The sequence below is a fragment of the Rattus norvegicus genome, chromosome 4 (assembly GCF_021556685.1).
Source record: "Rattus norvegicus strain SHRSP/BbbUtx chromosome 4, alternate assembly SHRSP_T2T, whole genome shotgun sequence".
Taxonomy (NCBI): domain Eukaryota; kingdom Metazoa; phylum Chordata; class Mammalia; order Rodentia; family Muridae; genus Rattus; species Rattus norvegicus.
In genome coordinates, this window is record NC_141537.1 from 46,637,777 (window position 1) to 46,664,549 (window position 26,773).

At 42.0% G+C, this 26,773-nt stretch overlaps 1 protein-coding gene across 2 annotated transcripts in view; it reads left to right on the forward strand.

Annotated features, from left to right (window-relative positions):
* The window catches only part of Met (MET proto-oncogene, receptor tyrosine kinase), a 107,424-nt gene that overhangs the window by 20,876 nt on the left and 59,775 nt on the right, over nt 1-26,773 (forward strand). For both annotated transcript variants that reach the window (NM_031517.3, NM_001433463.1), the window contains 2 exon segments: nt 4,193-4,241; nt 7,613-8,829. In NM_031517.3, the coding sequence (NP_113705.2) occupies nt 7,627-8,829 (1,203 nt within the window). In that variant the 5' untranslated portion in view covers nt 4,193-4,241; nt 7,613-7,626.

The window sequence follows — 26,773 nt, forward strand, 5'->3', positions numbered from 1 at the left end:
TGGTGGAGTTGACACATGCACAATAATTGGGTGGAGGTGGGATGTCAACTTTGGAGTTGGTCCTAATCACGTATCTTCTTTAAGATCAGGTCTCTCTTTGTTTACCACTCACTGTGTATGCCCAGCTAGCTGGCGTCACTTCCTGTCTTGCAGCAGGGTCTCTGGTAATTACAGACATGCGTGTTACTTCATCACTTTATGAGAGTTCTAGGCATCTCCTAAGGCCCTCCCACATGCATGGCGAGCCCTTTACCTACGAGCTATCTCGGTGCTTTTATCCTGCTTTTAAAGCTAATGGAAAGAATATCCATTTACAGCCGGTTAGGAATGTTCTTGAAGATGTCGTTCTTGCAAGCCCTCTTAGATGGAGCAGTGACTGTTCTCATGGTTTAACTTCCAGAATAACAAATGCTCTCTATATCATTAAGCGTGTTGAAATCTTTCACAGTTTTATATGTTAGCTCATTACTTAGACACGTGATCTTCATCTTGAGCTCATGCTACGTACATATTCTACTTCAGGGATGCATAGTAGGAAAAAAATAAAAGTGTACCACCTTAAAATCTCACCTGATGAATGTGTTTCCAGGATGCCAAATGAGATATTTACGAGTAATTGTTCAAAGCCACTGAGAAATCATTTTGTTCCACTTATCTCAATATTTTAAGTAGCCTACAGCCATAATGTGTCTGATCCTCTCTGAGTGTTTCATGCAAGGTTGCTTTGGTGCATTTGACCTTGTGCATGAATTCACAAGTCCATAAGTATTTTTCACTGGCTATTGTTTGCTTGTGACTTGCAATGGAATCACTATGAAAGTGCTGACCGAAAAGGAAGAACAAAAGAAACAATTTTACTGGTTCCTGTAAGCTTTAAACATGGCGGGATAGAGAGGGCCAACTGTTAGTGAGAACCTCCACCTCTCCACGGTTACACTCTTCTGCCTGCAGCATCAGCTTCACGCTCAGGCTGGCTCTCCCCACACAGTAGCAGAGACATCCCTCAGAGGCTCCAAGCTGGTATCATCTGTAGGTTTGGAATCAATGAACGTGAGTGATTCTCTGCCAGCATCCATATGGTTGTCCTTGCTTTGGTCATGTGTTCACCCTGACTGAGTACTGGCTCGGAAGACGAGAGCTCATTGGAAAGCCAGTCTGGTGAGCATCCTCTCCCTGCAGTGAGAAGTGAGCATCAGGATGGATAGGCAGTCTCAGTAGAGGGGGTAGGGAGGGTTTTCAAAAGAGCTGCCAGGGGAGGAAACAAGAGGAGCTGAGCAGATATAAACAAGTGTTCACTTAAGGACTATGAATACAACCTCTTCCCTAGAATTGCGACTAGTTAAGAACAGTTCAAGCAAGCGTCGTGTACTTTTAAAAACTTAGAAATGCTGAGGGGACCTTGATTCTGTGTGAACATTTAGCTAACATTTCATTCTCTTTGTGCGCACACCATCTAAAAAAAAATCAGAATATTTGCCCTATGACTGTGATTAGGAAAAATTATATAACTGAGGGTATCTCGTAAACTAGAAGGTGTTTTCAACAGAGTGATGCATCATGTGACTTCTGAGAAAAATCAGCCCCTAAAGCAAAGTTAATTGTGTCAAAGTTTACAGTGCCCCTCCCCCTTTTAAAAAATGTCCCACAACACCTGCTGGAATTTCCCCTGAGGAATCAATCCTTAACTACAACACTATGCTTTTGCTGCTGATAGAATTGTTGGCGGGCGCAGATGCTGCTCAGTACAGCTAGATTTGGGAGGAATACTGTGACCAAAGCGAGACACTTTGCTGAGAAAACTAGAAAGAGACAGGTTAGTAGAGAAGAGTTGAGTGGCTGGGTCGGAAGGTTGGGCTGAGCCCAAATTCATAGTTAACAGGCTGTCTTTCATGAAGAGACTCCTAAATGCCACATGCTTAATGACCAGGAGGGCAAGGGAGGTGTTCATTCCAGGGAAATGTTTGTGCGGTGAGCGTATTCTTGCTACCAACTACAGAGAAACAAGGAAATGTTTTATAGGTGATTCGGTTTCATCTGCTGTGTGCACATTTCAAGGGAATGAATTAGTCAGTCCATTTGAATCATCTTTATATGTTCCATTTAGCCAAAAAAAAAAAAAATCAGTTAAATGGCTAGCACTGTTTCAAAAAGAAAAAAAGAAAGGTGAGAAAGACATTCTGTGTTCAAAGGCTCATTCAGACACATCACAGGATTCAGTGGATCAAGACAGAAATATGTGGAAGTGAAAATATTTCTGAAGTCACCACCATCCTAAACATTAAAATGTCTGGCATAACCCGGTCTGGCATAGAGCTAGGGGAGAATGTTGTAGTCATGAGGTAAACCTGATTCTCAGATATTCAGGCTGATGGCATTGGAGTGACAGGTAATTGTAGAAAAGCAGTCCCAGAGATCAGAACTGTTACAGTTGGAACATAACTTTGGAGTATCTTGGTTCATTTCAGGAATGCCAGTAAACATTTCATAACCATGCCCGGGTGGGAGGACAAAGCTCTAATGTGCAATATTTGCCAATTCCTATGAAATAACACTCCCACCATGCTGACTTTTGGTTGTTAGGAAGAAACTCACAAAAATAAGTGTAACTGAGCCAGGACCAGGGGACTTAAGCATGCTACCAGTTCAAAGGTTCAAAACTCACTCTGCAAGCTAGACAGATGCTGAAGGCCAAGAAGTTAAGTGACTTGCTTTGGGTCATACAACTTAGCTTCACTGACACAACTGAAGCCAGGTTCTGCTTCTCCAGATCATGAATGCATTGTGCGGAAAGCACTGTGATTGATGACTGAGTCCACTTAACTCTTTACAGCCTGGCTGCATTTCCTTTCTTTGAACGTCTCACCTTGAGTTTACTAGGCAAGCGTTCTACCGCTGAGCTAAATCCCTAACCCTCACCTTGAGTTTAAACTGCTGTGTGATTGTCTCTGTTTCCTACCGCTCTGTGTTCTCACTCACCGTTGGAAAAGTAACTTAATCACCTTTAAGAGGACTCTTTAGTCCTCTTCTTCATGTCCAAAACATTATACATACCTTTCCATGTTTCCTGAAGCTAGGAACAAACGGTGATAATAGAGGATACTCTCTGACCTACCATGTACTCAAAGAATTTATAGAGCTGCCCTCAGAAACAAGGTGGGTCCCAAAATTCACCTGACCAGAGTATGTGTCTGTGCAGTAGGCACCAGAGTCTGCTCTTGGCACTCTGCTCTCACTAACACACACCACTGTAAACAGGGACAAGTCCTAATTAACTGGAATGTTCCGGAAACTGACATGGATTAAGTGGTTAAATGCATCTTTCTTCCCTGCTAGCTTGCTCTTGATTTGCCATCCCCTCCAATGAGATAACAAAACATCATGCCTACACTTGCTGAATTCTAGCTCATTAGGCATTACCACTGTGCATGACATACTATAAACCGTAGAACACGATTCTTATTTTGAAAACGTGTAACTCTTCAGATTGTAAAAATAAAGTAAAGGTAATTGTTTGAAGCTTCTTTCACAAGAGAAACCTAAAAGCCATGCACATTCAATACCGCATTAATGGGTCAACTTAGATGCAAATGAGTTATGAAATTGTTTGGCCTTCCTTTTGGAAATAAGCATTCATTTATTTCCTTCAATATTTTGGAGAAAATATAGGAAGAGTATCTCATTCTTGGAAGATATACCAACATGAGTCATGTTAAGAAAATAACAATTTTTCATAAAATGTACCCTGGACTGATAGGACAGTTTGTCTCCAACCCCTACTTTTTATTCCTTCTCGTTTCCCTCACCGGCACTAAAAAAATATTCTAGTATATTTCAGAGCAATGAGAACTACATGTTAAAGTAGCAAGTTCAATTCCACTTGTCATATATACTCTAAGATGGTCCTGTAACTTCAAATATCCTGTCTTTTTTATATTTAAAAACAGTCACATGAGAATATTGAACTGTGGGCTGAGAGGTGGGTGGATGTTAAATCACAAAGCTAGACAGGGAGGGTCTGGGCTCAGAGCTCTGATGGAGAAACTTCTGTGCAGGCTGTGATCTCTCGGTGTTAATGAAGCGTCTGAGTGGGGACAACTGTTAGGCATGGGATCCAGTCTTGGTTCACCCTGCGTGACTTCTGTCAAACATGCTCATCCAGAAGAGGACAGTAATCATATTTCCTTCTTCACAGGATGTTGGTGGAGAGAAATCTGACGGTTTAGCAGAACGCCTGGCATGTGGTAAGCACACAATGCACATTTTTGTTGGTTTTATTATTATATGGCTTATACCTCTTCCGGTAATTTATCTTATTGAAGCTTTCCTTTGCTCTCTGGCAGAACTGTGGTTTTACTGGCTTTGGTATGCATCCCCTCAAAGCCTATATCCTCAGCCAGGTACCTTCACAATGACCCTAAAGACCACTGTGTCCTCAACTGTCTACGCTAGGGTTCTTCCCTTTCATGCATGTGAAATGGTGGCCACGGCACGTGGATTGTATCTTACCTTGAAGGAAGACAGCTTACCACTGTTCTTTTTCATTTCTTGCTGATCTCAGTTTACATGCTCTGCTCTGGTTATTTTTGAACCTCTTCCTCCAGCTGAAATCCTTAGTCCCTCCTTTATATCCATTACGTGAAACACGTGTTTGTGTACTCTGATTTACTTGTAGAACATGGAGTTACTATGTTCTGAGTCCTCACTGCTCCTGTACACCCATGTGACCTCTCCTCTCTGGCTCTACATGAACCTCCACATGGACCCCGTGACCTCTCGTATGTTTCTGGAATCTTGGAAATAATTGTTTGGAATATTGCATCATCAGCTTCACCTCTCACTTGTGCCTGTCACCCCACTTCTCAGACTCCACTGCTTGCCACCATCCTGCCATGTCACGTGCTCTCCACTGGTTCTCTGCTCTGCTCCTCTGTCTGTGAGGACACCTCATTCGCTCTCCTCCTTGAGGAATGAGTTCTAACCTCCTGGGTTTCCTCCCAACTCACACAGCTGTCTGTTAACTCGTTGCCCCTACCAAGAGACTATGGTAGACTACAGAACTTTCCTGAGAAGAGCACCGTGTTTTTGTTGGTACCAAAGCAGTGTTAGTAAAAGAAGGGAACGTCTTGCAAATAAGCGTACGTCTTTCCTACAGTTTAACAATGAAATACAAACAACTGCTGTTGCCTTCTGCTTCTTCTTCCTTGGGTGAGCATTCTACTTACACAATACACACATTCCCTTGTGCCTTAACAGTCTTTTGAAAGCTACTATTAAATTTATTGAAACCACTCTTTAAAGGTCAACATAGTTCTTTCCTGTATGGGCTAGGTGCCTCTTGAGACCCTGGCCTGGCTTCTATAACACTGAAACAACGCTGACTCTTGATGTCTCGATGACCTGAGCCTCCTTGACTCTTCCATTAGTTCTTTTAATGTAGGTGTTCACCCAGATTTAATTCATTGGCCATCTCCTTTTTTCATCTAGTCTGTGACAAGCATACCAACCTAGGTTTTAGTTATCTCTTCTTTGCAGTTTATTTCTGTCTTGGAAATACCAAGCACACTGAGTCTTGAATTTGTGTCCCATCCTGATTCCACTTGCTACTGTATCCCTCAAAGCAGCTGTGTCTCGCCTGGACCAGTCACGTCTCTCATCCATAATGGCAGCTTTCCTCAGAAGCCTTTCATTATTCACCTCAGTTCCTTGTCATAGATGTTCCATCTGCTCAGAAAGTTCATTCCCCAGGGATTCCAGGCACCTGATTCCTGATAAATAAGGTGAACCCTCCTAATCATTCCTGTGGTAGACCCATGCCTGCCTAGCATGCTTAAACTCTTCCTACTGTCCGCCTGCCCTGCTTTTGTAGCTCAGTCTACTTCTGCCCCGGTGACTCCCGGTCATCTTTACCTTCCTTTTATATTGTCTAAGCAGGTGCCCAGTGCTACTGAACCATGACTCACTGTCACTTTCTTATCTTAGTGCTTCTGGCTCTGTTTTACTTCACTCCAGGCCACTGTACTTGCTGGCCAACCATTTCTTTAAAGTTCCCAGCTTAGAAATGCAGTAGAACCCAAGTCAGTAAGTACGGACTAAGGTTCCTGGTTTTGAACCTACTGCTTATCTTTTATTTACAGAGAGATTCGGTGTATATTCTCTAATGCTAGGCTGTGTTCCAGGCCCCTCTGTACCTAGCTATTGGAATACAGTACTGAGTCAGACAGATGTTGCCCTCCCTCTTCGGAACCCCACAACATGATGAATGTGTACCTGTTTCTCAGACCATAGTCCCATTCAGGGACCATCTCCCCCTCTCTCGATGCTTGTAGTTTGGGGTTTGTCCTACATGGGGTGTCGTCATGCCGGGTAGTATAGTCATCAGTCTATGCGTGTTACATAGTAAACGATTTTTAGGTTCACTGAAAGGCAAGAGCCATGTTTTCCATTTTCCATAGTGTAAGCACAGAGTGCACATTAGTGACCTGGTGACTTTGCTGTGGTTCCGTAGGTCCAAAGTGAGTGGTCTTCACAATCAGTGCAAAGCCAGATATGGTTTGAAGCGTTCCTCAGCCCTGCCTGAAAACACAGTGTTAGGTAACCAGCTTGCACTCTAAAGCCTCCCTTTTGCAAAACAATACCCAACCCCTGCCCATACCTATTATCAGTAGAAGTCACATGTTTTTCACCTGCACCCCTTTTTAAAACGGAAGAACAAACCAGTCATGGTTCCTGGGAGAAAAACTGGTCCAATTGCATACCACGGAATACTGAAGTAATGTTCTTTTTACTAAAGAGCTTTCTGACTTGATAATGAACAATGTGTTGTTTTTCCCTGAGAAATGCTCTCTAAAACTTCGGTTCCAAAGATTACATTTTACTTCTACACATTTCATTCTGCTGTTTGTTTTGAAGTCCTGGCGATCTTGCATTAAGCATTTGTCTGTCTGAAACAATAGGTTAAGTAGAGCCGAATTATAACCATACCTTTGGCTGTGCGCACGCGCGCGCGCGCGCGCGCACACACACACACACACACACACACACACACACACACACACACACACACACGTCCTATAAACAGCACGTGATCGCTAGCTTCTAGGATTTATGATTGTTTTCTTCCAAAAGGAAGCTAAATTTAGCCTAGTAATTCTACATGCTCCCAAGGAAACAATGCCTGCTGTGATCTCCAGAATAAATGAATCTTAGCCACAGTTCCTTTACTTGGCTAACCAAGAAAGTTTAAGTATCAACCTAGTCATTAGCCACAGATATGAAACCACATTAAGCAACCGGCAAGGGGTTAAGACAGAATGTGCTACGTCTCTTTCTGAGCTGCGGCATGGCCTCAACACAGAACATTGTTTGCATCACATAATGGTCCTTGAAAATTACTCGTTCATGGCTTGACTTCTAAAATTAAACTGTGTGGATTCATGTCCAGCCCTACAATGCATCTTTATGTGAGGCTAGCTAGGAGTTTTTCTTCTCAGTCTATGTAAAAGATCCCAGTTAGGGGATGTTATTTCTGATCGAGAAGCTGGAGTCATGCTTCCATTTTTCTCTTTGTTCCTAATGATGACTAAAAGGCTCCTGCCTGAATGTGTCTTGGCAGATCGGCTCCTCACAATGAAGGCTCCCACCGCGCTGGCACCTGGCATTCTGCTGCTGCTGCTGACCTTGGCGCAGAGGAGCCATGGGGAGTGCAAGGAGGCCCTAGTGAAGTCTGAGATGAACGTGAACATGAAGTACCAGCTTCCCAACTTCACCGCAGAAACCCCCATTCACAATGTCGTCCTCCATGGGCACCATATTTATCTCGGAGCCACAAACTACATTTATGTTTTAAATGACAAAGACCTTCAGAAGGTATCTGAGTTCAAGACCGGGCCCGTGGTGGAACACCCAGATTGTTTTCCTTGTCAGGACTGCAGCAGCAAAGCCAATGTGTCAGGAGGTGTTTGGAAAGACAACGTCAACATGGCGCTGCTTGTTGACACTTACTATGACGACCAGCTCATCAGCTGTGGCAGCGTCAACAGAGGGACCTGCCAAAGGCATGTCCTTCCTCCTGACAATGCTGCCGACATTCAGTCCGAGGTTCACTGCATGTTCTCCCCACTTGCGGAGGAAGAGTCAGGCCAGTGTCCCGACTGTGTAGTGAGTGCCCTGGGAGCCAAAGTCCTCCTGTCTGAAAAGGACCGGTTCATCAATTTCTTCGTGGGGAATACGATAAACTCTTCCTACCCTCCCGATTATTCATTGCATTCAATATCGGTGAGGCGGCTGAAGGAAACCCAGGACGGTTTTAAGTTTTTGACAGACCAGTCCTACATTGATGTCCTGCCAGAATTCCGAGATTCCTACCCCATCAAGTACATACATGCCTTCGAAAGCAACCATTTTATCTACTTTCTGACTGTCCAGAAGGAAACCCTAGATGCTCAGACTTTCCATACAAGAATAATCAGGTTCTGTTCTGTAGACTCTGGGTTGCACTCCTACATGGAAATGCCTCTGGAGTGCATTCTGACGGAAAAAAGAAGAAAGAGATCCACAAGGGAAGAAGTGTTTAATATCCTCCAAGCCGCATATGTCAGTAAACCGGGGGCCAATCTTGCTAAGCAAATAGGGGCCAGCCCGTATGATGACATTCTCTACGGGGTGTTTGCACAAAGCAAGCCAGATTCTGCTGAGCCCATGAACCGATCAGCGGTCTGTGCATTCCCCATCAAATATGTCAATGACTTCTTCAACAAGATTGTCAACAAAAACAACGTACGGTGTCTCCAGCATTTTTATGGACCCAACCACGAGCACTGTTTCAATAGGGTAAGTCATCTAGACTTCTCACTTAAAGTTAGGTATGAAGCAGACTAAACTCCTATCCTTAAGAAAAAGACACGGCAGTTATTCGTGGTTGATGGATATTTGTAAATATTGAAAATATTTATAAATTCCTTGTGAGCAAATTAAGAAACTGATCTTGATTAATGATTAAAGCAGTGTCTTATTAAATTAATGTGGGGCTTAGTCGGTGAAATGTTTATTGTATAAGCAAGGGGGTGGAGTTACATTACAGGAAACCACGTGGAAAAAAACAGGTGTGGCGGCCTGTGCTTGCCCAGCACTAATATGAGAAATGTCTTGGGCTTACTGGTCAGCCAACCAAGCATAGTTGGCACTCTCCAGGCCAATGAGAAAGACCTTGTCTCAAATGAATAAATAAAAACAAGCAGGTCCCCAGGGGGTGATAACCAAGTCTCACTCTGGCCTCTGTGTGCCAACACACATAAAAAATAAACCCATGTACACACACACACACACACACACACACACACACACACAAGAGAGAGAGAGACAGACAGACAGACAGACAGGCAGACAGACACAGAGACAGACAGACACAGAGACAGACAGACACAGAGACAGACAGGCAGACAGACAAACAGACTAATATAACTAAAAGAAAAACTTACTTTTTAGGTTTAGATTTGGATTCCTGCCCAACACTTTTTGTTTTAGATTGAGGATCATTAGAAAGGTTTTTTCACAGGAAAGCATAGGAAAATTATTGGTGGTTTTATTTAAATAAAGTAGAATCTGCCATCTCTAAGTAGAGAATCATTTTTCTGCCAGCCCTTTGATCCCTTTGTGACAGAGAAAGAGCACCAACCTGCAGGGTCCATTTCGGTCTTAGAAGTTTTTGTGTTGAGCCTAGATTTACACGTAGAGCATGGCTGTGCCTCCTAACACAGGGACCTGCAGGGACCGAACTGAACAAATAGTGCCACTTTGAGTCCTATCTAAACACATTTAGGCTTTGGAAATGTGTGTCTTGCCCAAGCCCAGTCTAAGAAATAAAGGTGGTAACTGCAACCAGGAAGAGTCATCTGTGTGTACGTGATAAGAGAGCACATGAAATCAGCACTCAGTGAGCCTGGGGTACTTCTTACGTGGAAAATTATTTCTCTCTTTCATGGAGCACAGAAAATACAACCTTTGGTGAAGCGTAGACAAAGCCTCCCCCCACCCCCATATTCTAATAGTACACATAACACAGACACCACACCAGTACCACCTAAGACATACTGCCCACTTGCATGTTTAATATACATTGTGAACTCAGTAAGGTGCAATGGGACTCTTCATCAGGCTGATCTCGTTTTGTCAATAGAAAATACTACAAAAGAATGGGAGACCGCTGAAGGCCTTTTGGAAACCTGGCCTTCAGAAATGCAAGTGCCATACTTATAGAGTCTTGAACAAAATGCTTTGCCCACAGATAGCAAACTAATTGAGCAACACAAGTTTAAAGAGCCTGTTAGAAGTTCTCCAGAGTGTCCAGGGCGTCTGCCCTTGATGCTTGCATTTTGTACCGCTAAATGTTAAGACGAGCCTTGATTTTGCAGGCTTCTCACTGTTTTATTTTGTACATTTCAGCCTCCCACTTGCAAACGTCCTTACTTTTAGAAAATCTCGAAACCTTCTGAACTTTATCTTACCCGCTTTGCCATTTTTTTAGTGTTCCAGGGGGAACAAAAGGGCAAGACTATCCAATAAAATGCAGGCCAATTTTATCACGAAGGAAAAATGCCCCAAACGCCACACCTGAAACCATTATCACTCCCATCTCAAAAAATTCTTGTGGCAAACAAGATGTAACTTGCCAACAGTCTTCGTGCAAGGGAAGCCAAGTTTCACTCTGGCCAAATTCCATAAAAAGAAATACCTGTAAACCTCCTCTTTTTATTTGCCTGTTTACATTCTTCACTTACTAATGGCTGGAAATCTGCTGAAGCTGGGACTACACACTTTTCTTTTCACATACCCAGCCCTCGGAAAGAGTTCCAGTGATCAGCAGACAGTCCCTAGCTTTGTCCTACATGGCAGCGAGACCAAGATGATGTACAGGACTGAGTCAGTTAGGAACAAAATGATCATCTAAGTATTAAGATGACTCCAGTTTTTCTTGGCCAATCAACCTGGCCAGATATCAGGTGACCTTCTAATAATATCATGGAATATAGTCTTTATTTTTAGCATGAAGTTTCGTGACTAGAAACACATTGGGTAGTTTTGCTTTTAATATCTCTATACATGTATGGACAGACTTGAGCGTTCTTTGGAAAAGTCGAAGGATGCTATGGTGGTACCTTTCTACTTAGGCTCCTGCCCAGTCCTCAGTATAATAAGTGAGGAACCCCATCACAGGGGCTCTTTGCCCTTCTGTCTCCTTGCCATACAGAAAATGTATTTCTACTGCAGAATTAAGCACGAGGATGCCCGAGAAGACCCTATTCGGGGATCCAGCAGGTGTTTCAGGACGACTTACTTGTTGATGGCCAAGTTATGTTATTTTCTCTCTCCTCAATTTCATGAATGTATCCAGTCACTGTATTTACGGGTGTCTTCTCACATCTGTAACAGGAAAAGCCCCCTTTGGGTCACCTGGTAGTTCTGAGAACACATTATATTATTATTATTATTATTATTATTATTATTATTATTATTATTATTACTTTTTACCTATGTCTAAATTGTGCTTCAAAGCTTGTCCCTACATATAGTGCAGATGTAGAGAGCTTATCTCAAGCCACAAGTGTGCATCCATGGAATGCCAGTGCTGTTGTCATAGTAGACCTTCTGTAAGAATGTGGTCTCGATTTCCACAATGCACACGGGTTTTTTTTTTTCTGTTGAGTTTGAATGTGACTCTTACAGGACTCATTTGCAGTGATATCTAACTGAATTCTATCTGTTTGCATATCCACAATAATTTCGAATTCATTTTAGTTATCTTTCCTGACCTTTTTTTAACCTATTCATCAGTGAACCTTTATAAGCATCTTAAGTTATTATCAATTCATGTTGTTCTAGGCTAGTGCATATTTCATTAGGAATATTAATATGCAAAATAATTTTATTTTGAGAAAACACCCCCATAAAATGGAAACTTGGTAATAACTCAACTTTAGAGGGGAAAAGCCCTCTTCCTTCTATCTGAAGATAAACACGATTATAAATTCATTTACTTCGAATTTCTAGAATCTCCACCAATCATACATAAGAAATTTGTTAACTCGAAAGTCCAGAAAGAAAAGTTTAAGAACACATTGAGATGATTTCTGCAAATTCAAATCAATGTTTTTTAAAATAAATTATTTTATTTACTTACATCCCAAATGTCCCCCCCTCTTGTCTCACCCTCCCAGAGTTCTTCAACCCATCCCCCATCCCCTTTGCCTCTGCTCCACTCCCCAGCATCTTGAATAGGAGAATTTTTTAAAATCTCAAAATCAGCAGCAATCTTATTCTGTAAGTATGCTGTGTATTTAATTTGCAGACCTGAAGTATTACATTTTAGAAAATATTTTTTGTGGATATTGAGATAAAGAAGGGTTTTTTTTTATGTAAGATACTGATAATTCATTGCACTGTTTTCCTTAGAGTCCAATTACCAAAGTTTTTCTCTGTTATATAAACATTTGAAATAGTAAGCTTTTAGTAAATATTTCCCCAACGTCATGATCCTCTTTTCTGTTTGTTTGTTTGTTTGTTTAGTTGTTTTCATACATACAGTCTGTTTTGATCATATTCTTTCCCCTCGACCAACTCCTCCCAACCTCCCTACCCACATATGCTCTCTACCCTCACTTCTCTCTTCCTCAAGAAAAATGAGAAAGAAAGAAAAACAGTAAGACGACGAAACTTATCAGAACCACGGGGAAAATCATACTGAAAAACATGGAGTCTGTTTTGCGTTGGCCAGCTTTGCCTGGGCATTAGGTCTGTCCTGGTGTGTGGTTGATAGACTCAGTGACATCCTGGTGATCTTAACAATGATTAGTGGATCAGCTGAGGGGAAACAATGATGTTTGGTACCAGACACCCCTGGATAAAAGCCTGATTTACAGCACATTTGTTAGACAACTCCTGAATTTCGGTTTCATTTGTGGCAACACACAGATAAAACAACTTATTTCTTAGACTTTCGCATAACTCGAGGACTCTGTACTGCACAGTAAGATAATTATGAAACTCGCTCATTGGGAATCAGTGGGCCTAGTGAGAGGAATGGGAAGCCCGAGATTCAGGGCTGCACCCCGTTGTGTTCTACCTGGTGACCTTGAGGACATTATTTACATTCTCCAGGTGGGCTGGCCTCTCAGCAAAGCTATCACGAGGACAAGTACAATACCCGAAAGAGTCCCGGCTTGGTCCTATGCTCATACTAAATGACAGCTATTGCTATAAGGAATGCTTGTCTAAGGAGAGGTGAACTCAAATTACCTGTTTGTTTCTTTAGAGAAAAATATGCATATTGTGGCTCAATTCCTCCTGGGAATCTTTCACTTCCCTCTCTATATGAGTGACCAAACTCCATCCAAGTTTAATTGCTTCGTGTCTAAGTGGGCTGACCACGGAGTGGGACAACCAATCAAATTGCATTATACTCAAGACGGAAGTCTGCTTCATTCTCTGACTTAAAACTTAAACTAGCCCTGGCAAGGCTTCTGTACTTAGAGTGAAACTTTGCGTTAAGAATTACACAACAGGGCTCCAGAAAAAGCCAGCCTCCTAGGTTGTTTTTATTGGGCTTCCTTGTTTCTCAAATACCACTTGTACTCCAATTCAAAGAGTAGCCAACTGCTTCCCAAAATAAAGGAAACTAAAGGTAGTAATTTTCCATCTCCGTCTGGGAGTGCCAAAGTTAAAGGGTCAGCACTCAAAGCGGTCACAGGGAGAAAGGAAAGCAATTAGGACAATTTTCAATAAGAACAGAAATCAAAACAAGATGCAAACAAGGAATACCCGGCCTAGGCCGAGAGACAAGCCTTCGATGGGGTTTCTTATCACTACCATAAAGATGACAGATGGATAAAATTGAGTTACATTTAAGTTGTAATGAAGGAAAATAATTGCAGCATTCCATCAGGAAACCACAAGGCCCATTATTGATCTGTCCTCCTCGGGGCATGTCTTGTAATATTTAATAAAATAAACAGAGATTTATAAGTATCTATAGGCCGTGTATCTATAATCTCCCACGCTATGCAAACTGTGGATGTGGAGTCAGCATTAAAAATAGCACCCATGTCATTTGATTGGTCCGGCGTGGCTTACTTAGACAGCAGTGCTCTCAAGCGAACGCATTTTGTATTAGGAATGATAAATGGAAAGTCAGATTGTAAAGTTTTTTTACTTCCTGTGTTCAGAAATGAGAGAATGTTGCCCTGTATGTACACTGTTACTGGGGAGTCTTTATTCTTGATATTAGACAGTTCTCCAAACTTAGACATTAAAAATCTTGATGGTGCAGCAAATGCAATTGCCACCAAAACAAAATCTTGTGAGACAGAAAATCCTCGAAGTACAAGGATTGGATATACTTTATACATGTTTTTAAATCTAAGTAAAACTCTATTTCTCTTGCTTCCTTCCCATAGCTGTTGACTCTTCTCTCCTAGACTCAGTACGTTGTTGCCTCTGGTCTTACTTGAACTCTCTCTGCTGTCCACTGCGTACAAACGGCACAGTGCGGGTTTTTTATTATTTAAGAGAAACTTGCAACCAGTTTCTTTACAGAATTTCAAAATACCCTGAGTTCACTGGCAACACGGGTAGGGGTGTTTAAAAATTAACAAATGAGTTACTTTTACTTTTTCCTCCATCTTCCTGCTACCCCCCTTAAGTTGTCACGTGTCTCTTCCCGACCCCCAACCCAGAAAAGATATTAAGATTCCCTGGCATGAGGAAAAGAGCACTGTTAAAGTTGCAACGCAGGCCAGACATACAGACAGCCTTTACCTGGGATGACACTGACTCAGGATGTGAGTAACAGTGTCTCCCACGTGTGGGGCAGTTGAGGTTGGCTACCCTTGCATTTGAAAAGTGTTTCCTGTCCTCTGTGTCTTCTGAAGCAGGGCATGACTGTGTGGGGTTGCCGATCCCTAGATGGTGATTCATTTGGGGAGGTTGCCGTGTCTGACACTAAGTCCACAGGAAAAGAAATCAATCCTGAAGTCGACTTCTGAAAAAGGCAAAATTCTGAAGCCAAAGCACCCGAGACGCGGCGTTTTCCTTCCCACGACCCACAGCTGGAGATGACTGGAAGGGCGCAGAGCCCCGCATGTTGATAAGGATAATAACCAACTTGAGTAATAACAAATCTTTTAAAACTTACTATAACAACTCAAATCTTGGGTGTTGCACTCCTCCTCCAGACTTCTGTCTTATCAGTGGCCATCCCTCCCTCTGTTCTTATCTCGTCTCTCAAACAAGAAAAACAAGGATCTGCCGTAATTTAGAGAAGACTCAGGATTTTTTTTTTCTGTTGCTTATTCTTGGATTCTTGGTTTGGCACAAATGCGAACACAGTGGGTTTTAAATGAGCAAGCACCCAGGTACTGCTGTCAAGTCACATCTCCCATGCTGGGAGGGCTGCAAAGTATCAGGGAAATGAAACCAAAGTCTTGGCCACCCTTGAAGTCAATACAACTCCCTGGACTTTTCTTTTTCTTTTTCTTTTTAAAATCGTGGATGCAGTAAGCGATTCTAGCATCCTGGATACGGGCCAGTCTACTAATTATAATTTTTTTTCCAACTAAACTGTTCCAGAAGAGTTCATTTGCATGTGACTCAATGGCAGAGCCATATTGACTTCCTAGTCTAAAAGCTAGGCTCTACCTCAGGAAAGCAATTTACAGCACTTCACCTGGGAGCACACAGACACTTCAGGAAGATCTTCCAGTCTATCACAGGGAAAGGGAAGGGGAAAGGGAATTGCCTGGGAGCATTGCTAACCTAGAGTAAATGTTTGTTTTAACCATCCTCCATGTTCCAGACATGGCTACAGATGGCTTATAAATGACATTGTTCTAAAACAAAAAGATGCATCGTCAATTCAGACCGACATCTGACATCCTTGCTCCTATTTGGGTATATCGTCAAAGTGATGATCAATCAGAGAACATTAAATCGCTGATGGCACTTCAGATTGCGCTCTAGGTAAAAGGGGTGAGTTAAGGTCAGTGTGAGTTTGGAAGGCGTTCTTTTGTGGAGATGACTTTATGAAAATCCAGTTTTTTTTGTGTCGTCAGTACGGAATTCATAGGCAGTTCATGGTGGCCTGAGATGTAGATCTGTACGGCAAGAACTCGTAAATTAGAATGCGAAACTTCCTATTGATAGTTTACATTGGAAATATGTTTATCACTTAGCCTCTCTCAAGCAGCGTACTGACACTAAACATGAAGAGCCACTCAGGATTTGGGGACAAAGCGGAATTGAACCAGCTCTGAGTCAATCAATAGTGCTTACAGCTAATGCACTAAACAGGTTACAAGCACTAATGCGGTGGCAGTCAATAGCAAAAGCCAATGCCGCTAAACATTACCTCGACGATGAAACGTGCACTATTTTCCATTTATTTTCAGCTAATTGCATCGCAAGCTTGTTGTTGCGTCTCGTTAGTTTAAGCGAAGTGCCAGGAACCTGTTTTATTTAGGACATAAAATGAGCAGATCCTCGTAAGCACCATTTCCAGCAGGAATCCGAGGAAGGGATCTATTGTGCAGCCCGGATTCACTAGGAAGCCCAGTGGTTGCTTCATAAGTGCTAATTCTGCCAGTAGGACAGTGGTGAGCCAACTGTGGGTGACACTTTCCTTCATGTGTCCATGCATGAGTGGAGATGGCAGTAAATGACCAAGTCCCTCCAGTAGACAAGAAAGACGTCCTGGTAATTCATGAAATGCGATGTGACCTGTGAATATAAATGTATGCAATATCTAAACTTTATGGTTTGATCTCAAAAGGCTACTCTGGAGTGATAAAGCTAACTTTTGCATCAAGCTTACCACTGTACAGAAATGCATTCTATCTTTAGCATGTTTAGTTTGGGGCAAGCATATGCCAAATGTCTAATAACACCAACAATCACGACCTATTTCATGGCCTTTTGTCTTAACCATAAACTGTCGTATTTCACTTTAACGTTTTTAAATGACCTGGAGTCATTAGGATACATTATTTGCTACTTTAACAAAAGTTCTCAGAAGGTGTAACGCCCTGTTGGTAGTCTCCCTTTTTAAAATATATTCTGTTATGCGGAATGGTCAATGTGTTTTAATGGAGGTTGGTGTGAGACAGGCAATGCGTGCGCGGCCGGAAGCTACAAACCTCGTTTCATCTATGCCACTCAGGGCTGCACAGCCTAGCACGCCATCAGCTCCTTTGGAAGTAAATCTGGTTTCTGCTGAGCTGGATGAGTTCTTCCTTGGCTCCCTGCCTCTCTTTGTGTCAACACTCCGTGTTTGTGAAGACATTTTTTTTCTTCTGCACATGAAAAGGGTCCTCCCATTACTCATGAGTCCTGTGACAAGGAATCATGCAACCCAGAGAACACACAAAAAAAGTCCTTTTGAAGTCCTCAGCGTTATGAACATTAATAGAATGTAAGGCAATGTGAGACTGAGGTGACCCAAATCACATTCTCCTGCTGTATCTGCGGAGTGTGCAACCTTCACAATTGCATCCCTTTTTACTGTGTTTCCTGCTCATGAGGATCATGTGGTTGAGAGGCTAAGTGGAAGCCAGGCGCTTCCAGGACTCATGCACATCTCATGAGCACCTCCTGAATGGCCAAGGGTGTGCCCTCCCACCAGAGCCATCTTTGTGCTGCCAATCATTTCGTCTTTGGTGCCCTTACACCAAGCTTGTATCTCTCCCTCCTGTTAATTTTCATCTCTCATATGATTAATCACACAGATTAGATATCTAAGGGAGGGAAGGTCTCGGGAAAGAGGCATTTAGGACACTTTGCTGCCAAGCATCTGCATCGTAGAGCACAGACAATACATAGTGTCAGTTTGTTCTTAGAGGGATCTAAAACAATCTGTGCATTTGAACGGGAAAGAAAGAGTACCCAAATCACAGGTATATACACAATCTTGATAAAGTTTAAGCAAGTATTTTTGTGAATAAATTGTAAGCAGTGTTTTCATTATCTGCATAAGTTGAGAAGATTTGAAGTGCAGGTGTAAAAGTGATCTGACGAATCCAAAGAAACGCTCACCTTTTTCTGTGTGTGTCCGTTCACTGTTGTTTGGCCCACAAAGAAGTGTTTGCCAAGGGAATAGGAGGTATTTAGTCTTCAGAGCTTGTTGCTGTGCCTACAAGTCAGGGAGGTCATCGGCTTGCCCCTTCCTGCAGCATGTAATTACAGGTAGAGGACTCTTTATTTTCCAGTAAAGTGACCAACTCTTGAATGTAATACGACTGTTTATAAGAGCTAATGGATGTAAGAAATATATACAGTTTTGGAAAGGACAATAGGAAAATTAAACTACTGTCTTCATATTTTTCAATAAAATAAGATAGTCTGAGTCTCTAGAAATGTCCTAAAGTGGAATAATAAAGGTGAACCTCAGGTCACACTAGGTAGTCCCAGTACTTAACGTCTTGAATTATTATGGGAAATTTACAATAGGATAGAATACATCTGATAATTCATTAAGGAGAAACTAATTTGTGGCTCCACCATCCTGGTAAACAAGAAGCAATAACTATATTAGTAAGAATGATTCAGAAATATTTCTACTTTGGAAAAGAACAGTTATATTGGGTTATCTGGAGACACTGTGGGGGGAAAATAGCACTATTTCTTGCTCTCGACTAGCTCAAAGTTTCGTTTAAGAATAATTATTATAAAAGTAGAGACTCCAGGTAGATTGGGTATGTAACATACAATTTCAGTTCCGCTATTGTGCCAGTGCTAGAACTGTCCATAGGGGTTTGAAAATCCACACTGTGTAAGTGGTAGTTTTATGATAGGAGTTGAACCTTGTGATCTATGTTGCAAAGTTAAAATGTTCTAAGTTGTTGACATGTACAAAGAGAACTTAAACATATGCCAGCCTTAAAGTTGGTGTCACATTGGCGTAAATTGTGACAATTTTTCCACCTACTAGAAAGAAAGTTTCCTACCGAAAAATGAAACAAAACAAAAGCGAACCTTCACATTTTTCTAAGATCTAGGGTAAAGAAGGTGCAGGCCATTGATGCCATTGTGACCCTAGTGAAAAGACAACAGTCTTACCGAGTGTCTATCAGCCCATGAAGAGAAGGGTGGTCAACTACTTAGAAGGTGAACACCTGCATTTTCATAAGTTAATACTGCTTTTATATGAAAGCTTTCCCCACATCCGTGCAAGCAGTTAGAACTCCTAGAACCTTATTTAATGCTCAGTGTGTTAGAGGTTCAAGAAATAGTTAAGACAGTCATATTTTCTGTTTTGTCTGTAAATTATAATAAAATACCTATCAGAGTGAATGGACTGCTTTAATAATCAAGATAGAATAGCTTCATCTTCTCTTTCTTGGTTTGGAACAGCTTTTATTTTCTACTCTGAGCCACAGGCAAATCACAAAATAAATGGCACTATTGTTTGCTTAAGGCTCTGTTTCCTTCTAACCTTATTCTTGTCTATCAACCTCACCCCAGTTCCCTAGTAGCTCAGGAAAACCTCCACTGGGATTAAGTAATCGTTTACACAACCTCTCTCATTCATTAACCCATGTTGACATTCTCCTTCTGCAGCCCAGCCTTACATAAAGATTCCTTAAGCCTTATCCAGCTGTTGGTGTGGGTGCACACAACACCTATTTAATCAAGAAATGTAATATTTCTAATGAGTCACTTGGCCTGCCTCGGCCTTCTTCATGACCGCAATCGCCTTCTATTTCATCTTCAAAATAAAATTTGGAATCTTTCCTAGGAAACGTGTAGTTTTAAAATCCTTAATTTCTTTCTATGTATTCATAAAGCAGAAATAGAAAACATCATTGCTTCTTTAAAAAGTCGTTTAGTGTGCTAAAAATGATGCCAGTAAGAGAACATTAGATCATCCTGGATCTGTCCTCATCTTCACCCGATCTGTTTGTCTCCCGAGAACCAATGATGTGGTAATCTTTCTTGAAAGCAGCCTGTTTTTGAAGCTGCAACTTTAGAAACAATCTAGGGGCTCTCCCAATTGTTTCAGAGCACAATCCACACTCATTTGTATGACATTCAAGGACTATCTTACTTGGACCCTGGTTTCCTTCACATGTAGTGGTATGCCAGTCAAGAACTAACTCTTGGCAGAGGATAGTAGACACACCCTTGACTTGCGTGGCTGGCCTCTTCCTGGCAATTCAGTGTCCCACCATGCCTATGTACCCACTGGTACAAGTTTTGTCATTGAATAAAACATTGAAGAACTTGCACACATGGCACAGTGACCTGGTACACAGCAGCTCAGGGATGTCTTTGGGCTCTGCCCTATACCTGGGCTATCACTGCTGAGGCAGATAATGTCTGTGATTCTCCCTCACAGCCCAGCCTTCTGGTGCCTGCACCAAGGTCAGCCTCTCATTTCCTTCAACACTCGTTTTGTCAAACTCACACTTCTTCTCTATTCTTTTCTAATTCTCACCTTAGATATTACCTTTCCCGGGAACAATTCTCTAGCTTCCCGCCCATTCCCTCTCCCTGCTATAGTCTGAATTTTTCTGTGTGACATTTATTACCCGTGTAACCACATCTCTTACCACATGCAGAGTAATATATGTTCCACTCAACGTTGTTATTCTCTTGAAAGGGGCTATGGATTCTAGCTCCGTATATCTGCTGTGTAAGACAATACCTTGAACAAAATGCATACAATCAAACAAATGATGGTGACACAGATCCATGTTTCAAGTAAGATATTAAAATATTTATTAGTAAAAGTAACAGTTTTCCTCAAACTACCTTTCATCCTTCCTTTCAAATCTCTAATAACTAGTTTATAGAGTAGTGGGGTTTGAATATTTAAATGAACACGGGAGAAACCAAAAAGTTATATTTCTTCTAGCCAATGCTCCCTCTCTACATTCTTTTACATTACACATGCACATATGCACCCCACACAGTTTAGAAAAAAATGATAAATCAAGGAGAGAGAAATATGAAAGGAGAGGAGGATGAATAGACAGAAATTACAGAACTTGGTCAAGAACCGAAATTGGGAAATGAGAATTAAAGCCATTAAGAATAGTTAGAGGGAGGACGTCTTTGCTCTTTTCGGCCTTCTGGAACGTTCCCAGAACTGAATGATACTGTCAGGGTGAGGAGCTTTGGAGAACATCTAGTGGAGGAGGCTCGAGTTACACTGTCACTGTGAGCGATAGCCACAGTGAGAACCTCCCTTGACCTTTGCCCTGCAAACCCTCAGGTTTTCACCGATAGACACCAATGACGGCTTCACGGTTAAAATGATGTATGGATTGACAGAGAGAAGACTAAGTGTCTTCATCAGTACAATCCCTTGTGGACACAGGGTTCCTCTTACTCAGCATTGCTTCATAAGCATGAAGTACTCACTAGACAGAGAAGCCCTGTCCTGACCTGGATAGGCCCAACTGAAATGAGAGAGTCGGGTTGGCACTCAGGACACCTTGCCCACTTAGAAAGTTTCTGATAAGTAGTTCATGTCTCAAACCAAATGAGAAAACAGGAAATGAGTCTCACTCTATAATGCTAAGAAGGAAAAGAGGGATAAGAGTTAATGACTGTTGGGTCCATGACTAGAATATAGTCATGGGCTTCAGGACCATCCTCGGGGATGACTGAACACTTCCATTTCATCCATGTTTCGCCTCTCCTGGCCTTCTGCTAAGACAGTATTAGTTGCTCTATAGTAATCAGGAGCCTCCTGGACCTACAAGGAAGCTGTGACTCTTACTGCATTCAGGAAAAATGACTTCCTTTTGATAGGTTAATGTGTGTGGGGGGGAGGGGTTGGTTTTGTGCCTTCTGGCTTTCTAATACCTCTATGAAGTAAGTACATTACAATTTGGTTTCTAACTAAATAGAGAAAGAAAACCTCCTCATCGCATCAAAACCTGCCATGCTTGGAACAATTTGATGAATCACTGTCACTCCTCGCTGAGACTAGAAGCTCAGTATGAAGGCTGCTAACCAAAACCACATGGGCTCAGCCTGTTTTATATCTGATTCACCTTAGGAAATGATAAAGATGCAAAGGTTTGAACATTTCTGAATTCCGAAGCCCCTATCATTGTAGAATTTTGAGTGGTCTAACCCCAAGAGTGTGTGTGTGTGTGTGTCTGTGTGTGTGTGTATGTGTGTATGTGTGTGAATGCAAGCATTTGTACACTTGCATATTAAAAGCCATACCCACACATACATAAAATACATTCTGTTCCAAGAATGCTTCCTCCTGTAGCCCAACTTCTGCCAAGGCCTGGCTCTGCATCCCTCCCTCTCTGCTGCGAGGTTCTGCAGCTGTTGAGGCCCACACAGTTCTCATCCCTCTCAAGTCTGATAGCACATGCGCCCTGTACATAGCACATGCGCCCTGAGCACAGCTTTAGTCATCTGTCCGCCAAGTTCTGTTTTACATAATCAGTTATGTGCCTTTACGTGTTGGCCTCTTGTCTCCCTATGTGCACAGTGCCTTCAGAAGATGGGCTAAAAAATAAATTCTGTCACACATGTCAAGTTAAGAGTGTTTCTACATTTTTAAAGAGTTACATATATACAAGAAAAGTGAAATATGCCACTTGGATCCTATGATCTTCAAAGTCTGATATCTAATTTTATTTAATATATTTATATACAATATAATTACATTTAATATAATTTTTAATTCTTTGAAAACTTCATAAATGCATGTAGTGGATCCTATCATACTTAACCTCTCCTCCCATCCTCCAGCTCCCCGACCTGCATGTCCTATTTTGTATATCCCACTGAGTCCATTCAGAGCTATGTTACGTATACATGGAGGTGGGTCTTCTATGAGGACATGAACACAATCTCCTTCTAGCCCATCTTCAAATTAAAAGTATTCCGTCAAGGGTAGAGCTTTGTGAGCTCCTCCCCTCTCCGTGCTGGAATTTATAACTGGTCTTGAGGAGGTTTCCACAGTAAAAGTACAATACTTTTGTGATAAAATAATGGAGAATCTGACTGGGGGTGTAGCTTGGTAAAACACATGCTTAGCATTTACGGATCTTTTGGTTCAATATTGAATAGTTGGAGATGGCTGGGATGGGGGAGTGTTTGGGGGGAAGGACAAAATGATTTATAGAAGTCCTATACTAAAGGAGAGAGAAATCTACCCTCCCAAATTGGGAGGGAAAATGACTGGGTTGAGTCAGACCTACTCAAATATAGCCTTCAGGCAGATGTGAGATGTACTTGCCCTGAGGAGTACAAGCCAGATGGCTGTGTAGAGTTAGGTCATCAGCACTAGGCAAGTGAGAGTTTACTGCCATATTGTCCCCAGGTGACTCACTCACCAGTGCTGAGCCAGCAGCAGGCCAGCCAGAGGCCTGTTTTGCAGCCTTGGTGGCTGGCCTGGCTCAGAGCATGTGGTTTTGCCAGTTTGCTTTTAACTCCGCACCCAGCTTTGCTCGTCTGCTAGACCTGCAGCTACATGGTTACACTAGGCGTCAGGTAGTCGTGACCCCAGGGCAGGTGAAGACACAGCACGGGATTTCTTCATGTAGGGAAGTCGACGAGTGCAGAAACAGTGAGGGAGTGTCTTCCTTTTGTGCTGTGCCTTGAGAACATCAAACTTGAGTTCTCTTCCTGGCACAGGACAAGGTCCAGACAATACCAACTTTTGACATTAAAGCCTAGCCTGCTGTGCCCAAGAGCTGATTCTTCTGCAGCATACAGAAAGCCCTGTCTTCAGTGTTGATCACTGAGAAGTTCTAGTGACTGGGGGTTAAACTGTGGGAGGGTAATGACCCAGGAGCAGTGGGGTAATGGACAATGAGCCTGGCTATCCCGAAAGGGAGAAGCAGACACGGAGTGGCATAGACTTCCTCTGTAGAGGCATAGCCACATGTTGAAGTCAGGAGACCTGCACCCCTGCATTCAGGAGCTCCACTGCACCCCTGCAGGAATGGCATTTAGGGAAGAAAACCTAACACAGCTGAGTGTTTAGCCAACTGGCTAAAAGAGTCTCAGAGAAGGAACTTTCCATCTTGAAAGCTGAATCTCCCAAAAAAGCCATTACTCTACTTTCTGCAAAATATATCTCTGAATAAAGTTCATATTAAAAACCTAATGTTAATTTTCCAGGGTCAAGGCTGTGGGAACTGATATGAGTAAGCTGGGAATGATTTTTACAAAACTAAACTTTAAAAGAGTTGTCTACATGACTGATTTGAATTAGCTATAGATGAGCTAAATCTGTCCTATAGATCAATTAAAAGAATCACTATTTTAAATATATCACATCCTTAATTACACTGAATTAAATGTAATTGCATGCTCTCTTCACACATCACAGTGTTAATTGAGGGAAACATTTTGAGTCAAACCTATTGAGGTTTCTAGCACTTCGATTTTCTTTTTATTAAAAAAACAAAATATATATGAGTCATGTTTTTAAAAAATAACAGGCAAGTATGATAACATGATTTTTAAAAAAAAAAAACCTCACACACATAAACACAATACACTGAATTAATTAAGATATTACTTCCAAGTGTATAGTGTAATTCCAGTTATTTCTAGGATGAGATAAAAGATAGATCCCAGGGAAAGGAGTTTGCAACACGTTTAAGGTGTATGCATGTGCATGGTGCACAGTCCTCTGAGTGCATATGTTGAGGTCAGAGACATCCTTCCAAGCCGTAGTGAGTCATACTTAAAGTTAGCCGGATTTGCATGTTGCTCTGCAGTGTGGAGAGCTTGGCTCCTTATTAGAATCCTGTTGCTAAGGTTCAGATGGCATGCAGCACTGTAGACCACTGTGCAGTCTCTGGGTCGCCGGGAGAGAGACAGGGAGAGGCCCCTCTCTCGAAGTGAATGTTGGGACATTACTTCTTCCCAGAAGCCAGTGTGCTCCCCCTGCCGCTCTCTGCTCTGGGAAAAGACAAGTAGATATGGGTCCGAGCATTATGAAACTAGAATGTCCTTGACCTTGTTTGTCTCTTGGCTCCAAATTGCACAATCTTTCAAGATCAAGGAGTCCCTTAGATCCTGTCCTAGCATTGTGCAATGTCTCCACATAGGAATGTTACTGGGGAGGGATAAGAGACATAAATCCATGCTACTAATCCTTGGGTAAGATTTTAGAGACCAATTTCCCGAAGGAAGGATCTTGAAGCTCAGGATATAAAAATGCCATTGATGCTGATGCAGATTTATTTTTAATCTTTGCATGCAGGACAACGGGTGTATAGGGGCTGAGGGCCCCGGTTGAAACACTCTCTTTCCACTGCAGATAAAGTTCGCAAGTTCCTGTAGATTTGCAGGCACTCTAAGAAACTCCCAGAGATCACCTCAGCCCCTCTCCTGTTCACCCCACTCAGCAAGGTGGACCTTAAAGCTGGTTAGGAGAAGTGCTCTGTCTCTGGTGACTTTATCTTTATCTTTGCAGATACACAAATCTTACAGGAACTTCTATTATCTGCTGACACCTCTTAGACATGATGGAGGGAAGTTGGGACAAAAAAATATTAAGGAAGTTCCTATATCTTGATGACAGAGTTGAACAATAGTTTATGGTCCAGGACAGCTCCTCACCTTACACATTGTATTTGCATCCCAAGAAAATCCATTAAGAAACTCCGTGCCCTAGGTCAAGTTTGAGGTTTTAAAGTTCCCAGTGAACTACCCAGATCTAGAAGGGGCAATGAAGGGTCTAGTAAGAGAAGGAACTGGCACAGATGGAGCACTTCAGATGGCCTAAGATTTGAAATTGTCCATTGCTCCTTTAACCAGCCTCCCTTGACTCTGGCTAGCTCGCAAAACGAATCAGCAATCACCAGTCGAAACTCAATTATCAATTAATCGATCTCTATTGAGTAGCTGGTACATCCCAGTTAACTGCTACTCCCCAGAATAATCTATAGTGCCTTCGTGAAGAAAGACTTCTAATTAAATAGTGAGCTAGTGCTTATTATACATCAAAGTAAGTGTCCAGAACTGAAACGTTTTCTTAATTACAAGATACAATAGATTTAGCCTCTCTTAAGACTCTCTCGGTTTGCTAAGTGATTGCCAATTAAAGTGAAGAAATTGCCAATGCACAAAAATAGAATATTTTAGGTGGCTTTTAACCACAGAGGCAAAAGATATAAGAACTTCACAATTCTGTGTGTGTGATGGATGGTCACCCTTAAGAAATGAAGTCACTACACAGTAACATAACTGAATTTTTGTTATTCTTAACTGTAAGTTAGAGGGCATGTGATGAGGGTAGGGAATCATACAGGTTCAATCATAAGTATCACAAAGGATTAAGTTTCAAACTTTTATAATAGACAATAGTAACAAGGAATTTCTAACATCTCAATCAATGTCCCAGCAGCTGTATATAAAAAAGTCCTGCTAGGCGGTGGTGGCACATACCTTTAATCCTAGTATTTGTGAGGCAGAGGCAGGCAGATCTCTGTGAATTTGAGGCAAGCCTTGTCTACAGAGTGAATTCCTGGACAGCCAGGACTCCAGGAAGGAGCTCTGACACAAAAGTCAAACAAACAAAATGTCCAAGAGTAAACCTTCATTTCTTTTCTTCTAAGTTAGGCTTCATTTTCTTTAGTATGTCCTTCCACCCCGTCCAGCTGGCCCAGATTTACCAACTCCCAGCTGTCCTCAGGAGCACCGAGGGGCCAACCATTCTTTGCTCCTCAGGAACTCCTAACTGCCCTATTCCTGAAAATGATAGTTTCCAAACTAGCAGTTCACAGCTTCCTACGCACTCCAC